The 15161-nt window shown below is 39.0% G+C and overlaps 6 protein-coding genes across 6 annotated transcripts; 4 read left to right on the forward strand and 2 right to left on the reverse strand.

Moving 5' to 3' along the window:
• Positions 1 to 267: 267 nt before the first annotated feature.
• On the forward strand, positions 268 to 1410 carry ATC70_004373 (Thioredoxin-like_fold domain-containing protein; the record flags this gene model as incomplete). Its single annotated transcript, XM_064823677.1, has 4 exons — positions 268 to 369; positions 453 to 516; positions 586 to 1276; positions 1338 to 1410. The coding sequence occupies 4 exons, from the start codon at positions 268 to 270 to the stop codon at positions 1408 to 1410; spliced, it is 930 nt and encodes a 309-aa protein (XP_064688502.1).
• A 439-nt stretch (positions 1411 to 1849) lies between these two features.
• Positions 1850 to 2340, forward strand: PUP3 (proteasome core particle subunit beta 3; the record flags this gene model as incomplete). Its single annotated transcript, XM_064823678.1, has 4 exons — positions 1850 to 1911; positions 1969 to 2030; positions 2084 to 2157; positions 2233 to 2340. 4 exons carry the CDS (start codon positions 1850 to 1852, stop codon positions 2338 to 2340), a joined length of 306 nt encoding a protein of 101 aa, XP_064688503.1.
• Positions 2341 to 2522: 182 nt separating this feature from the next.
• ATC70_004375 (uncharacterized protein) lies at positions 2523 to 3321 on the forward strand (the record flags this gene model as incomplete). The annotated part of the gene is made up of 2 exons (XM_064823679.1): positions 2523 to 2527; positions 2676 to 3321. The coding sequence occupies 2 exons, from the start codon at positions 2523 to 2525 to the stop codon at positions 3319 to 3321; spliced, it is 651 nt and encodes a 216-aa protein (XP_064688504.1).
• A 3646-nt stretch (positions 3322 to 6967) lies between these two features.
• ATC70_004376 (uncharacterized protein) lies at positions 6968 to 9619 on the forward strand (the record flags this gene model as incomplete). The annotated part of the gene is made up of 2 exons (XM_064823680.1): positions 6968 to 7250; positions 7311 to 9619. 2 exons carry the CDS (start codon positions 6968 to 6970, stop codon positions 9617 to 9619), a joined length of 2592 nt encoding a protein of 863 aa, XP_064688505.1.
• A 2231-nt stretch (positions 9620 to 11850) lies between these two features.
• snf21_2 (ATP-dependent DNA helicase Snf21) lies at positions 11851 to 12221 on the reverse strand (the record flags this gene model as incomplete). The annotated part of the gene is made up of 4 exons (XM_064823681.1): positions 11851 to 11882; positions 11936 to 12011; positions 12067 to 12168; positions 12219 to 12221. The coding sequence occupies 4 exons, from the start codon at positions 12219 to 12221 to the stop codon at positions 11851 to 11853; spliced, it is 213 nt and encodes a 70-aa protein (XP_064688506.1).
• A 1152-nt stretch (positions 12222 to 13373) lies between these two features.
• ATC70_004378 (Serine/threonine-protein phosphatase) lies at positions 13374 to 14217 on the reverse strand (the record flags this gene model as incomplete). The annotated part of the gene is made up of 3 exons (XM_064823682.1): positions 13374 to 13800; positions 13861 to 13961; positions 14023 to 14217. The coding sequence occupies 3 exons, from the start codon at positions 14215 to 14217 to the stop codon at positions 13374 to 13376; spliced, it is 723 nt and encodes a 240-aa protein (XP_064688507.1).
• Positions 14218 to 15161: the final 944 nt, after the last annotated feature.

Consider the following 15161-nt stretch of genomic DNA (forward strand, 5'->3'; position numbering starts at 1 on the left):
TCTAAATGTCGCCCTCATTCATTGGTTTAAATAGAACAAAACCATGCCAACACGTCACCCTTACAAAATACTCTCTTTTTCAAGTTTTTTTCCTTATTTCGATACACAGTTTACCATACACTTTTGTTCATCATCTCTCTCTTGTTGCTTTTTATTGTATTTTTTTGGTTCTTTCTTCTCTAAACAACATTTACTTTGTTAAACAAACCGTAACTCGTTCATATTTACACCCATTCTATTATAAAAAGAAGCACATATACACACACGATGACCGCTGTAAGTTCTGTTGCTGACGTTGACGCTTGGATCGCACAGCTCTCTGATTGTAAACAACTGCCAGAGGCTGAAATTAAGAAATTATGTGAAAAGGTACATTAAAATGGCTTTGAAAGGCTATATGGCAGCAACATGTGGGGTGTGTTGCAACGACTAACAAACTCATTACTGACTAGGCACGTGAGATTCTCCAAGAAGAGTCTAATGTTCAACCTGTAAGATGCCCCGTTACTGTCTGTGGTAAGTTTCGTCTAGATGTATATGCCGACTATCATTGGAAAAAGAGAAGATTAAACGGATTATTTTTAGGTGATATTCACGGCCAATTCCACGATTTACAAGAGCTCTTTCGTATTGGTGGTAACTCACCCGATACTAATTACTTGTTTATGGGTGATTATGTTGATCGAGGCTATTACTCTGTCGAAACCGTTACATTTTTGGTCGCTCTCAAAGTAAGATACAAGGATCGTGTTACTATTCTTCGTGGCAATCACGAATCCCGTCAAATCACTCAAGTATACGGCTTCTACGACGAATGTTTGAGAAAATACGGCAACGCCAATGTCTGGAAAATGTTTACAGATCTCTTTGACTATTTGCCCTTGACGGCATTGATTGAAGACCAAATCTTTTGCTTGCATGGCGGTCTGTCACCATCCATTGACACACTGGATCAAGTCAGATCCTTGGATCGTGTTCAAGAAGTTCCTCATGAAGGACCTATGTGTGATCTCTTGTGGTCTGACCCAGACGATAGATGTGGTTGGGGTATTTCTCCTCGTGGTGCAGGCTATACATTTGGTCAAGATATCGCAGAGACATTCAACCACAACAATGGGTTAACATTAGTTGCAAGAGCCCATCAATTGGTCATGGAAGGCTATAATTGGACTCATGATCGCAATGTCGTTACTATCTTCAGTGCACCCAACTATTGTTATCGTTGTGGTAATCAAGCTGCTATTATGGAAATTGATGAACACATGAAATACACATTGTAAGTGCTTAGAGCGGTCTCATTATTCAACTGTCTGATACTAATTTCATTGTCTATGTAGCCTTCAATTTGACCCTGCTCCTAGACGCGGTGAACCACACGTTACTAGACGTACTCCTGACTATTTCTTGTAAAAATTGTATGTTACTAAACCAAAGAATTATATATATACTCTCTACACATTTGACATACACTTTTATATATATATATAATGCGCATAAAAACACCAACAAAAAAAAAAGACCCATCATTCTTTTATATCTTGAAAAACCTAAGGCAGCAGATCTACTTTTTCACTCACCTTCTTATTCTTTCATACCTACTTTGCCCTCCCTACTATACTAAATAAAACCAACTTTTTATGTATGATATATGTCTGTTTCACTTGTTTGTATGATGTGGTGTGTAAAACCGGGGGAATAATTAATGGCCTGGACGATTTAAACTTTAGAACACGGATATCAGCATGAATGTTGCTTATCTGCGTATATAAAACGAGGCCCATGTCATTTATCTCACGCCTTTTCTCCTCATTTGGTTTACTCCACTTTTAACCTGCACTAAACATTCATCATGAACAAATTGACAGCTATTACAAAGACTCCATTTGGTAGATTATCTCAGCATCAGGCCAGGTTTGTACCATGGTGTTCAACATTGGCTTGAATAACGTGCTCATTTATTGTGGACAGAGGCTTATCTGTTGGCCAGCAGCTCTATTTCAAGAAAAACCTCGGGTTTGACAAGGATAAAGGTATCTGCAATCCTCATTGGAATCGCTTACATTGCCACTAATGATGCCATTAGTCGATCGTGAGCCTACGTTGATGGAGAATGCACCTGATTGGAAGCAGAGTACTGCTACTGAAAGTGAGGCTGATGTAAGTGCCGTTTGTTTGTGTATACATGTGTAACATGTTCATGAATATCCAATATTTGTTTTCTTTGCACAACAGATCAAAGCCGAGAAAGAGCCTGATGTCCCTCCCGAGATTTTAAAGGAAGAAACAGCTGAATGGGTCAGATCTCATAAGGACAAAGACGGCAACATCCCACCACAGTGAAACATTTCCTCTGTTGAGACTTGTATATATAACTAAATAAATTTTTTCACTCCCATCGTCGCATCATTTGGTTTCATTTGGCCTGCTAATTGCATCTTTGTTTAAGCTCAGAACTTCTTCTCATGTAAAAAGCAATCAAGGCCCGTGCTCTTGTGCTTCCTTCCCTTTTCATTTCTTTAACAATGAGGTAAATAACATTTGACACATCCATCCATCCATCCATTCATCCGCCAAAGAAAAGATGCATCCATCTCCCATCAAGATGTGCATATATGTCTGGATGTTGGCCTTGACGATTGAATCATCCATCTAACGTGACATTCATCACTTTATAGTAAAGTCAGCGCTTCTGCCGTCAGAGATATTGTTAACCAAATCCAAGCTGCCTCTGCTGAAAAGCAACGCAAGTTCACTGAGACTGTTGAACTCCAAATTGGTTTGAAGAACTACGATCCCCAACGTGATAAGCGTTTCTCTGGTACCATCAAGCTCCCCAATGTTGCTCGTCCCCGTATGACCGTCTGTGTTCTCGGTGATGCTTTCCATTGTGATCAAGCCAAGGGTGCCGGTATGGAATTCCAATCCGTTGATGATCTCAAGAAGCTCAACAAGAACAAGAAGCTCATCAAGAAGCTCGCCAAGAAGTACGATGCTTTCCTTGCTTCCGAAGCCTTGATCAAGCAAATCCCTCGTCTCTTGGGTCCTGGTCTCCACAAGGTCGGTAAGTTCCCTACTCCCGTCTCTCACAACGACTCCTTGACCGATAAGGCCAACGAGATCCGTGCCACCATCAAGTTCCAATTGAAGAAGGTTCTCTGTCTCGGTGTTGCTGTCGGTCACCTCGATATGACTGAAGATCAATTGATTGCCAACATCATGTTGTCTGTCAACTTCCTCGTTTCTTTGTTGAAGAAGCACTGGCAAAACGTCAAGTCTTTGTACTTGAAGTCCACCATGGGTAAGCCTCACCGTCTCTTCTAAGCGGGTCGCTCTTCTCTGCTTTCTATCATCTCAATCATGAGCATTTTATGTAATATGTTATGCTATCAAAACAGAACCTATTAACTCTGACGGTGTACCAAGGTTTCATTTGTTTGGAATCATTTGGGAGCTATCATGACTTGCTATCGTATAATGTTCATTATTGTTTTAAGAATAGAAAGAATAAAAACAAAGCATTCAAAAATTATTAATAGCTTGTTGATTTTATTTTTGATTGTGAGACGTGGAATAAGGGCCATCGTACTAGATTTTAATAGACATGTCAAGCCACTGAAGCAGCAGAAACTGTGTTAAAGCTTGTCCTGGTGACAACCAGTTTATTTGACATCAATGGATCCGGCATGTTTTGCGAGGCGGATGCTCGCACATCCTATCTGACATTCATTTTATTCAAGTAAAATTCGGATAATTGTGCATGCTGTCTGCCGTTTGGGGATAAGTTTTGAGTTACATGGTGTTGCGCAGGCTGCAGAACTGCCCTTCCAGTAAATTACGGCTACCAAAGATGTGATTTATGCCGTGTAAATACACTCTATAAAGCAATACATAACCACATCTGACAGCTTTCAAGCCTTCATATCTTGATATCTAGGCCTTTCTGAGCCATCGGAATGACGCCAAACAATTGCATTCGAGTAGCAGTAACTTTCTGACACCTTTGCTCAGCTTTTTGGGACCAAAAAAAACATGGCCAAAACTCGACCAAAAAGCATGAGGTACCCCTCATGGTTTTCATCGAAAATTAAACGATCGCGTTTTTGACACCAAAAATGAAGACTTTTACTATGATATATATGAAATCAAACTGTTTCTCTTGATCCAAAGCAACCTCTGAAACTACTTTTATGAGGTTTTCATATGCAAAATATGGCTATTTTCGCTAAAAACCTCGTTTCAAATTTTATTGAATTGCTCGATAAGTTCAGCCAAAACACTTGATACAGTTAGCACTATTGGAAACGTCTTGAAAAGTGCTTCAAGAATGTATTAGGAAGCGTTTTTTTTTTTTTGTAGGGGAGTCGAGCTCCAGGTTTTATTTAAAGTCCTTTAAATGTCATGCTGAGGGATAGAAAAGACTGTTGGTGGACCCAATGTCTGCAAAGAAGGGGAATAAGAATTTTTGAACTAAGTTGGGAAAGAAATCTACTACTAATAAGGTGCGAAACCTAGAGCCAATGCAATCTTGAGGAAATCGTCAAAAATAGATAATGGATAAGAATACAAAACACCAAACGAGGACATCAGTACTACGTCAAAAAATCAGACAACTTGCGTTCACCAGGATTTGAACCGGGGATCCTCCCGTTGGCATACGGGAGTTCTACCACTTCGCCCTACCACCAGGGGCAGTATTAGGAAGCGTAGGGTGATCATCACAATTTATATAGTCGAACATGATAGAATAGATTAATGAAGTCGAAAAGAGACAATATCTGTCCAATCTTGAACAGAAAAAAATAAACTGGGGTTGAATTGATTTTGGCGACGGGTGGCATTGCTGCTGGCTGGCCCAAATGCCTTTCTGTTGATGACAATGATGATTGCGATGCTGATTAAATGGGGATCATGAATTTGGAAGGACAATCGCTTACTCTAAACATTTTTTTTGGAGTATTTCATATCTGACAACGCTAATCAGTCTGGATCACCGACAAGATATGTGTAATCGCAGCTTCCTAATCATGACTTGCAGCACATCTACATGGCATATAGGCAGTGCGTTTTTTATTGATTCGTTCTAAAGAGATTATTGTCACTGGATGAAAAGCTATTTTAGTCTGTAATAAGAATATATTCAAGACATGTATCAAAATATTCATCAGGAATGATGGCTACGCCTATCTTTACCAACAATGTAGTTCCAATCTCATTTGAGGATCCAGTTGAAAGTGGACATCCTCATTGATATGATTTCAGGCTTGTCGTTCTTCTTTCTTGCTCAGGATCTCATGGGCATGCTTGTAAATTCGAACAAAGATTTTTTAGAGCCTTGTCCTGTGCTCAATGCTTTAAATTCTATGCCTCTGATTGATTACGACGACATTGTTTCATGATAGTATTTCAGTATATTGCTAGCCGATCTATCTCGTTACGCTCGGTGACAGTGTCGCCCTGCTGCCTCTCACCAAAGACATCTCAAATTAAAGATAATAAAAATTTGGTATATCACGTAGATTTTGAACTAGCAATTAATAGTAAAAGAAAGACTATATCAGAGCCAGGAAAGGAAGATATCAGCCCCCCTCACCCAGCACTCCTCTTTACTTATACGCTGATATCGAAAGAATGATACTACTGAGACGATGTGAAAGAGAGTTCAAGCTTTATGCAACATTTGTACACCACATTCTCTGTTTGTGCCATATTTTCTGGTAGTAGAATTGTCGAGATGGCAACATAAGCTGGCCATGCGTAGATGCAGGTCTTTTATCAGATCTACAGCGATTTTTTTGAGAGGTTGTCATTGCAAAAGACACCTTTATAGGGAAAAACTCCCAACAAAAAAATGTTTAGAGTAAGCGATTGTCCTTCCAAATTCATGATCCCCATTTAATCAGCATCGCAATCATCATTGTCATCAACAGAAAGGCATTTGGGCCAGCCAGCAGCAATGCCACCCGTCGCCAAAATCAATTCAACCCCAGTTTATTTTTTTCTGTTCAAGATTGGACAGATATTGTCTCTTTTCGACTTCATTAATCTATTCTATCATGTTCGACTATATAAATTGTGATGATCACCCTACGCTTCCTAATACATTCTTGAAGCACTTTTCAAGACGTTTCCAATAGTGCTAACTGTATCAAGTGTTTTGGCTGAACTTATCGAGCAATTCAATAAAATTTGAAACGAGGTTTTTAGCGAAAATAGCCATATTTTGCATATGAAAACCTCATAAAAGTAGTTTCAGAGGTTGCTTTGGATCAAGAGAAACAGTTTGATTTCATATATATCATAGTAAAAGTCTTCATTTTTGGTGTCAAAAACGCGATCGTTTAATTTTCGATGAAAACCATGAGGGGTACCTCATGCTTTTTGGTCGAGTTTTGGCCATGTTTTTTTTTGGTCCCAAAAAGTTGAGCAAAGATGTCAGAAAGTTACTGCTAATCGAATGCAATTGTTTGGCGTCATTCCGATGGCTCAGAAAGGCCTAGATATCAAGATATGAAGGCTTGAAAGCTGTCAAATGTGGCTGTGTTCTATACGTTAGCTTGTCGGTAAGCGCGTTTTTGCTATGATACAAAGGCGTAAAGACATTTTAATTAATCTAGATTCAGAGCATGCTGTTACATTCAAAAATTCAGCTGAGAAAATTAGGTTGAATGGCACTTTTGTATTGCTCTATCATAACACAACAGGACAGCTTATTGATGAGACGATGGCCTTTGTAAGGCACGCTGGAGACTTTAGATGCAATAGACAGTCTGCATCTAGTGCTGTTATACGAATAATAATATGAAAATGATCAGGTCATGTTGATGCTAAACAACAACTCACTATTACACAACTTCATATGCAAATTATCGTGACGTTCATACAGAGTGATAGTTGTTCCACAAATAGATACCTGGCTCAACAAATTTGTATTCACTTCTTTTTCTTCCATATATTGTTCTTTACAGCGATGCTTCAGGCACCAAAAAAGCTAAGCTCGATTCGTTGTTATAGCAATAACAGAGTACCCATACGATTATATCATATTGATCAACATTTATCAAGACATGTAGCAAGGCCAAGAATACCCATTAGAGTAAACTCAGCAGCAGCAGCATTACAACAGCATCAGCAACGTTCGATATCAATCATACCCACTGTTGTGCGAGTAGCTTTTTCTGCTGCAAGAGTGCCATTGTTCTTGGCAGGAACAGCTGTGGCAGGAGCAACCGTCGCTTCCAACAAGTTTCAAGGCAAGTAGAGATGTCTATAGTCAAACAATAACATGTATTTATATGCTGTTTGCCTTGTAGATCTGGCTGATATGGGATCCACGTTTGTCAATGATGCGAAGAGTATACTAAACAGTGTGGGAGAGAGCATACAAGACATCGATATTCAGATACCCGAAATAAACATCAAATTGTCTGATCTCGTGAGCGATGTGCTAGCTTCTGCTCGAGACAAAACACAATCCATCAACCACATCTTCAACTCGACATTTCCAAAACGCGAGGAAAACACTAGTACAATAACTTCAGAGCAAGCAGACACTTCCATCGAAGAAGCAGTAGCAGTGGATACCAACAAGGAATTGCATGATTTGAAGCAGCAAATAATCGAGGAAGAGGAAGAAGAGGAAGAAATTGACCATGAGGCTCTAGCAAAAGACGCAGCAATGAGGATGAAACACCAGGACCATCAGTTTATTTTACTATGCAGGAAATTTGCAAGCATTCGCAACACATTGATGTCTATTCAGCACCGAGTGATTCCCTATATTCCATCCATTGTCATGATTGGATCCAGACATGCTCGCCAACCCATCATTGAGTCCATTCTCGGGCAACCCTTTGTCTTCACAGACACTGTCTATAATAACAACAAAATCTTGGAATTTCACTTTATCAACAATGCAGATTTAAAAGAACCAAAAATTCAGATCAATGGAGAGGAAGCCATGATGTCAGTTGCTGAAGCCGAGAAATCCATACAAAAGCTAGCCTCCACAGCAACAAACGAAGAAGACATAATACACATCTCAATACATGGATCGGAGGTGCCTTACCTCAACCTTTACGATATACCCGAGAGTCGTGCACTATGCGAGAAATACATTGGACGTAACCTCCACACAGTCATAATGGCTGTCTATGATACATCACGACCCAACACAGAAAGTGCCACCACTAAATTATGCGAGAAATATGATCCTCTAGGTAGACGCACAGTAGGCATCTTGACAAGCAGTGCAACCATCGATGACGAGACATTCACTGAAGCAAAAGAAGAGCCAACAGAATTGGATTCCAGCATCATACCAGCATCTTCTGTGGTCAGCAAGTATCGCCCACCACTCAGCCTTGGCTACATTGACATGACACACGACACAACCGATATAGAAAAAGAGCAACGTCTCTTGCGCCACCATCTCTTTGGCATCATTGAACAATTGATGGGTCGATCTATCTACAACATTGCTGACTCAATACAGAGCGAACTCGAGGAGACAAGCTATCTCTTTAAAGTGATTTACAACGACCACGAAATGACAGCAGCCTCTTACGTGACAGACACAATGGACGAATTGAAGCGTGGATTTAAACAGTTTGCTTCCTCATTAGGAAAGCCTCAACTACGAGCAGAAGTGCGCCACTTGTTGGAGCAAAATGTGCTCAATGTATGTGCTGAGCAATATTGGTCGGATGCAAAGATATTGGAATTAGCCAAAGCAGATGCTGATGACTTTTACTGGCTTTACAAGATGGATTTAGCATCAGCCGCCATCACCAAGAGTGGTATTGGCCGCATTACAACACAACTCGTCATGCATGTGATTATGAACAACATGCAGCATTTGGTTAAAATGGAGCCTTTCCAGTACCATCCGCAGGTACAAAAGCAAATTGTCGATCTGACTGGCGAGATGCTGCGACAGAAGTTCTTGGCAACAAGCGATCAAGTGGAAAACACCATTAAACCCTACAAATATGAAGTGGAGGTTACCGACGAAGAATGGAAAGACGGCGTCAAGCGAACCATCAAACTGCTGGAAAAGGAATTAAACATGTGCGAAGATATGCTCTGGACACTGAAAAAGAATATTGGACGAAAGAGATTGCGAAGTGCCATCAAACGTGTTCTCGATGAGGAAAAGGTACTTCCCGCTGAGCAATCAGAACAAGAAGATGACACAGAAGAACAACAGCCGCATCGCATTCTGGAAAAGGCAAAAGAAGCTTTGTTTTTGCAAGATCGAGCCATGATTATCAAGTATCGACTAGCTGCCCTGAAGAGTAGGCAATGCAAAACTCCAGATAACAAACAATACTGTCCTGAAGCTTTTTTAAATATCATTGCCGAGAAACTGACATATACAGCGGTCATGTTTATTCAAGTGGAACTTTTGAACGATTTCTTTTTCAATTTCCCACTGGATGTCATTGATGATCGCATCGTTCATCCAATGTCAATGGCTCAGATCGACAAGTTTGCCAAGGAGAATCCATCCGTGCAAAAGCACCTCATTTTACAAGATCGCAAAACGAAACTGGAAAATGTGATGGACATGCTCAACTACCTTGTTAAGCGACATGACATCAATCCACCCAGCAAATACTAGCCAACCGTATAATTCATGTTTTATATCATACCTCCTGTATTTTTTTACTCGAATATATTTTGTTATCCAATCAAGTTGCTGTTCCTGAAATCACAAAATTCGATCTTTTTTCGCATGTATAAACAAAAAATTGTCTGTGTAATGGTTAGATTTAATATTACTAACCGCTTAAAATTATTTACCGGATGACAAATATGCTAGTTGTTCATTGATGAACAAGTGAATCAATTGACGTACTATCTGTAAAATATCGACTAATGAATAATCTAATTTTGGCACCAAATGTACATCGGTTATTTATCGGCCTCTTATGCAAATCAGTGAATTAGTAAATTAAGCTATTGAAGCAACTAAAATCCCAAGTTGGACAAAGATGGGATTTTCTTGGCAAACGTAGGAAATTATTGTCAACATGTTGTCGTCAAAATGTATAGCCTGAGTGGAGTGCACACAAGCACAGCGTAAAGTGAAAAAAGAGGCGAATTGCATTGAATTACCACATTTAATCAACCTGAATCTGTAGGAAAAGAGTAGCACAAAATTGATGAGCCACAATGCACAATTATGGCCCAGATGCTGTCTTCATTCGCTATTTGATTTCAGTATAGTGATTCATTGAGAACAAATAAAGCATATTCTTGTGCAATGTCTAAGGTCTATTTTGAGCATCTTTACTATATTCAAGCATAATCCTTATATGTATTTGATCGACCTTTTTTTTTTTTTTCCAAATCGATCCAAGCAAGCGATTGGTTTCTGTGAATTCCATGTCAATGGAAGATACCAATTAATGTGGCAATTTTGATTTATTGCTTTTTTTTTTGGGCGTGTTGACGATTGTGTTGTACTGCAGACATCTTATAAAATCCGAAAGTGTAAGGATAGTGAAAATAGTGTTTGATTTGTGTCACTGTATCATTTGTGATTTGATTTGTGATTTTAAATCATTTTATTAGACAGCATTAATTGAATGACAAAATTGTAATTGTAGTAGTAAAAAGAATAGAAGATCATGAAGTGTACATTGTTCGAATCGGAAAAGGTGAGGAAGAAGGGAGCAGTTCTCTTTAGGTGAGTATTTACAAGGTAAGGAGTATTAGACTGTTATTTACGAAGGCGTGCGATAGTATAAGAGTAGCCATTGTATATTAGCGTCATCATGGCTGTATCAACATAAATAGGTCCTCGGAATGCTTCGCTTGTGACCCAACTGGCTTGATTGCCACACCAGAGCTGCTCAATTTGCTGCTGAGCCTTTGTGTCGAGACAAAGCCAAGATTGACCTGAAGAATATAGCCATTGCACAATTGTCATTTGAAGTGCGATTTTTATGATTTTTATGATTTTTGCGATTTTTCTTTATTTTGGAAAGGGTATCTGATGCTTCTTATATATGTTTCTTGTCGTTGATTTGTTACACAATCTACTAAAATGTAACCATTATCTAAAACCGACTAATGTATTTGTAAAGACTTCCAAGCTGCTGCTAATACAGAGCAGCCCTGAATAAACTCGTTCTCCGAGATGAAGAAAGGAAATAATTTAGATTTACCTAGTGTACATCCTCATCTATAGTACCGGTCATTGCTAGCAAAAGAGCTTGACCATCTCTTATTTGATACGAATGCTGCGTACCGTGCCCTAAATCCAGCTTTTTTGTTCTTAAAAAAGAAACGAAAAGCCCAGCTTCATTTACGACATTTTCTCATGCTCGATTCTGCCCCTCGTTTGATACCTTGAATTGCTGCTTAGTTGCCAACATCGGTACATTTTATAGGTAAAGAGGTGCTTTGTTTGTATTTTGATCATCTATCCAAATCACAAGTAATGCAGTGTGTCCCGAATAATCTACCCATCTTCATCTGACAGGTGAATGACGATATCAAGCCATCTGCTGCTGCTGCTGCTGCTGCAAAGTAGGGTATGATACGATGGCACAGTCAATTACACTTGCATGCCATCATATCTGGCTTTTTATTCTCACATTGTTGACATATGCGAATCATACAATCATTCAGAAGAATAATAAGATAGGGTGTAACATATAGCATCGCTTAATTAAGGATGACCGAATTGAAGGATCCAAAATAGTTTCCTTCAGTTGTTGCTGTAGTTTCTGTTACACATGCACAGTTTTTGTACGGTTAGCAACAGTTGCACGAAAGATCAAGTGAAAAAGACTCTATAGAGATGGATTTATTTTACAGATTTCATAGTAATTCTGTATGAGTTTAGAAGAAAAACTTTAGCAGCTTGATAAGGCCTAGAGTTTGCAATATCAGTGCCGAGCATTATCTAATTGATTGCTTTACTTACTACCACCAAATATCGCAAATAAAAAGATACTTAGAGCAAAGAAGGAAACATTGACGCTGCCAGGGTCTCTAAATTTCTATAAGCGATGTGAGTGAAATCTAAAAATTGACTTTGCAGAATGTCCTACACACCTGAATGGCTTTGGAACCGATAAGGCCCTTTCTGGACTGATGTTGCTTGTGCTGTTTCTTTTTCTTTCTACGAATTTGAGGTGGTGAAAGGTCTATGGTTGTCTGTGTAGATGTTAGCATGATCAACAACGCATTCATGGCAAAGAATGTACCATTTTGCGTTGAAAATGTACGTGTAGAAGAAAGAAAAAGTGGGCTGTTGGCTCATCGTTCGTGTGCTAGATGTAATGCGCAAAATGCATGGCAGATTATGATTGGGAGCCAGAGAGAATTGCAATACCAAATATGCGACAGATGTGCCAGTGTGCATAACCCCATGGTATAAGCATCAACAAGTAAATCGAGCCTTGATTGACCTCGTACTCCCAATCAATGTGAAAAGCCTCATGCATCATTTCCATTGTAAGATCTCGAAAGATTGTCACTTTTGCCCTGCTGGATTCACTCTTCATTGTGCTTCCTTGCTTAGCATGTTTGTATGTTTTTTGCCATGTTTTTTATTGCATTTGTTTGATGTTTATTTGGATATACTCACAAAGTTAATCGCTGCTGTAGCAGGAACTTCGTGAAGGATGTGAGTTGAATTGTCAAATAATGATTGTGTTAATATTTAGAAGATGAGGTCGATAAGTTGCAAAAGAGCTATCAAATAACAAAAATCAGTCAGATACATCCTATTTCAAAGAATCCTATCGTTTGCAAATTTACCTCCACCAAATAAAGCAAAGCCCAAAATACCAATAGCCCAATATGAGTAGTTAGTCTTGGCAACAACCTTGGTTTTCTACATTATTTATCAATAAATGTGTCGTATTGGTCCTGCCATTGCTATACTTTACCTCTGCAGCCTTTGCAGCAACAGTGCCCTTGGCAGATCTGTTCTTGTAGAGTTGGTTCTTTTGACGAAGAGTAGGAGTGGAAGCCTAATGCACTACATGTGAGCATATTCAGTTGAAATCAAGGCGCAATTTCAAGTATACCATATTTAAAGAGAGTAGACGTGTATTTTATGAGAGAAAAAAGATGAGAATCTTGAAAAGCTTTGCTTGCTGCCTTAATAGATTAGTGAACATGGCGAGATTTCATTGGTTTAGTTTACCATCACTTTTTATTCATCTGTCAGACTATATTGGGCAACAACAAATGCTCAAAATTGCTCAAAATGGATCATTAGTTATGAGAAATGCTTTGAAAAGGTCATAGTGAATGAATACGAATCAAATCATTGAGTGAGTGTAATAATCTGTTTCAATGAGTAAATGCTAGATGCTTTTTTATTGAGTGAACTGAGTTATCTGGATACTAATCTACCAAGCCATAGCATTGCCCTCAAAGTCGTAGTATAAACCATTCTCTTCCTTCCCAAATTTCTCAAGATTGGCAAGTTGGCCGCGAATCGATTGTTCTGGGGTAGTAGGAGCGTCGCTTCCGCCCATATCTGTCATAACATGCCCGGGATGTGAGGCAAAGACTACGAAATTCTCTTTGCCAAGCTTGTTTGCAGTCATTCTTGTGAGCATATTAAGAGCAGCCTTAGAAACACAATAAGCAACACCAAATCCCCAACCATCAGCATCTTCCATTTGACCGATAGAACCAAGAATGGAAGACATGTTGAGAATCTTCTTGATTTGATCGGGACCACGCTTGCGAAGAATTGGAACGAAGGCTTTTGTTACTTCATTGACAGCAACAAGATTCGTGTTGAAAACATTGGCCAACTCTTCAGGAGTACTAAATGCACGCAAGTATTAGCTGCACAGCATTATCATCTGAAATAACCCTTCAACTTGCCTAGCCTCAAAATCAAGACCCATCGTACCACAGATGCCTGCATTGTTGATCAAATAATCAGCACCCTCTGGTGCTTTAGCATCGATTTCAGCAGCAGCAGCCTATTCATTTAAGCGCATTTAGTCCAATCGTTCCAATTGATACAGGTTTGACAGCTCCTACCTTGATGGACTCCTGACTGACAGTATTTAATTTGACAGCAAACACTTTTTTGTTATCAACCAAATCCACAAGAGCTTTAGATGCATCAGGATTACGGGCACAAGCAAATACAATATTGCCAGCAGCAGCAATTTGCTTTACGAATTCGAAACCGAGACCACGAGAGGCACCCGTTACAATGTAAGTTTTGACCATTTTCTTATTTTTCAACCGAAATGAAGTTGAAGACAAAAGAGCAGGCCAAGGAATGAAAACTTCTTATATAAATACACGATACTTTCTAAGCGTGTCCCGGATAAAACTTTTGATCTCCCTTTTTCCAACATATCATTCGGGAGTTTCAACAGTAATGGATTACTGATGTCGACAGACATACCGCAGCTACGGCTTTTATTATCAATTTTATCTAATCATTTGCATGTTTCAAGGCTTAATCCCTGGAAACAATGATGGGGGTTTAATATTCAACATGAGAACCATCTGATCGCAAAATCTATTTCCTGAAAACCTGGTGAGAATAGCTTTTAATTCCTTTGCTTACAAATCACTTCCGCGTACTACAGCTCGCAATGCATCGCACTTGAGCTACCCTTGTGCAAGTATACAAATACCGTATAATTAGATTCATTTTATCTATTATTCTGAGACTTGAATCAAATGAGTTTACGAGTGATAGGAAGCGGGACCACTCGGAAAATTGCCAATGTCTGGCTTACATAATTATTTCAGTAGCCAGTTTTCAGCAATGTATTTGATCATTTTAAAGAAAGTTGCCTATTCTTCATACGCGCTAAATTACAGTTTAAAATTGTTCATCGAGCCATATTTATGTTTGATTGGGTATTCCGTAAAATTACCAATTCTTAGTAATTTGTTTAGACTACTAAATCATGTTGATGGGTCACAAATGGCAATAGAGATTTTACTAGCCTCTGAGCAAAATTTGGGCGTACAGTTCTTGGAGGATAGATGCTATCATTCTGTAATTATAGCTGCCGCAATAATAAAAATTATCTCAAAAATTGATATAAAAAGACGGACAAACATGAGATGAAATATTCCAGTTTATCCTTGTGGTTGAAACAAACGATTTCCAAGTACGAATGCAATATGTAGTAATTTAAATAAATATTTTCCAA

The sequence above is a fragment of the Mucor velutinosus genome, assembly GCF_035048745.1.
Source record: "Mucor velutinosus strain NIH1002 chromosome Unknown tig00001540, whole genome shotgun sequence".
NCBI lineage: Eukaryota > Fungi > Mucoromycota > Mucoromycetes > Mucorales > Mucoraceae > Mucor > Mucor velutinosus.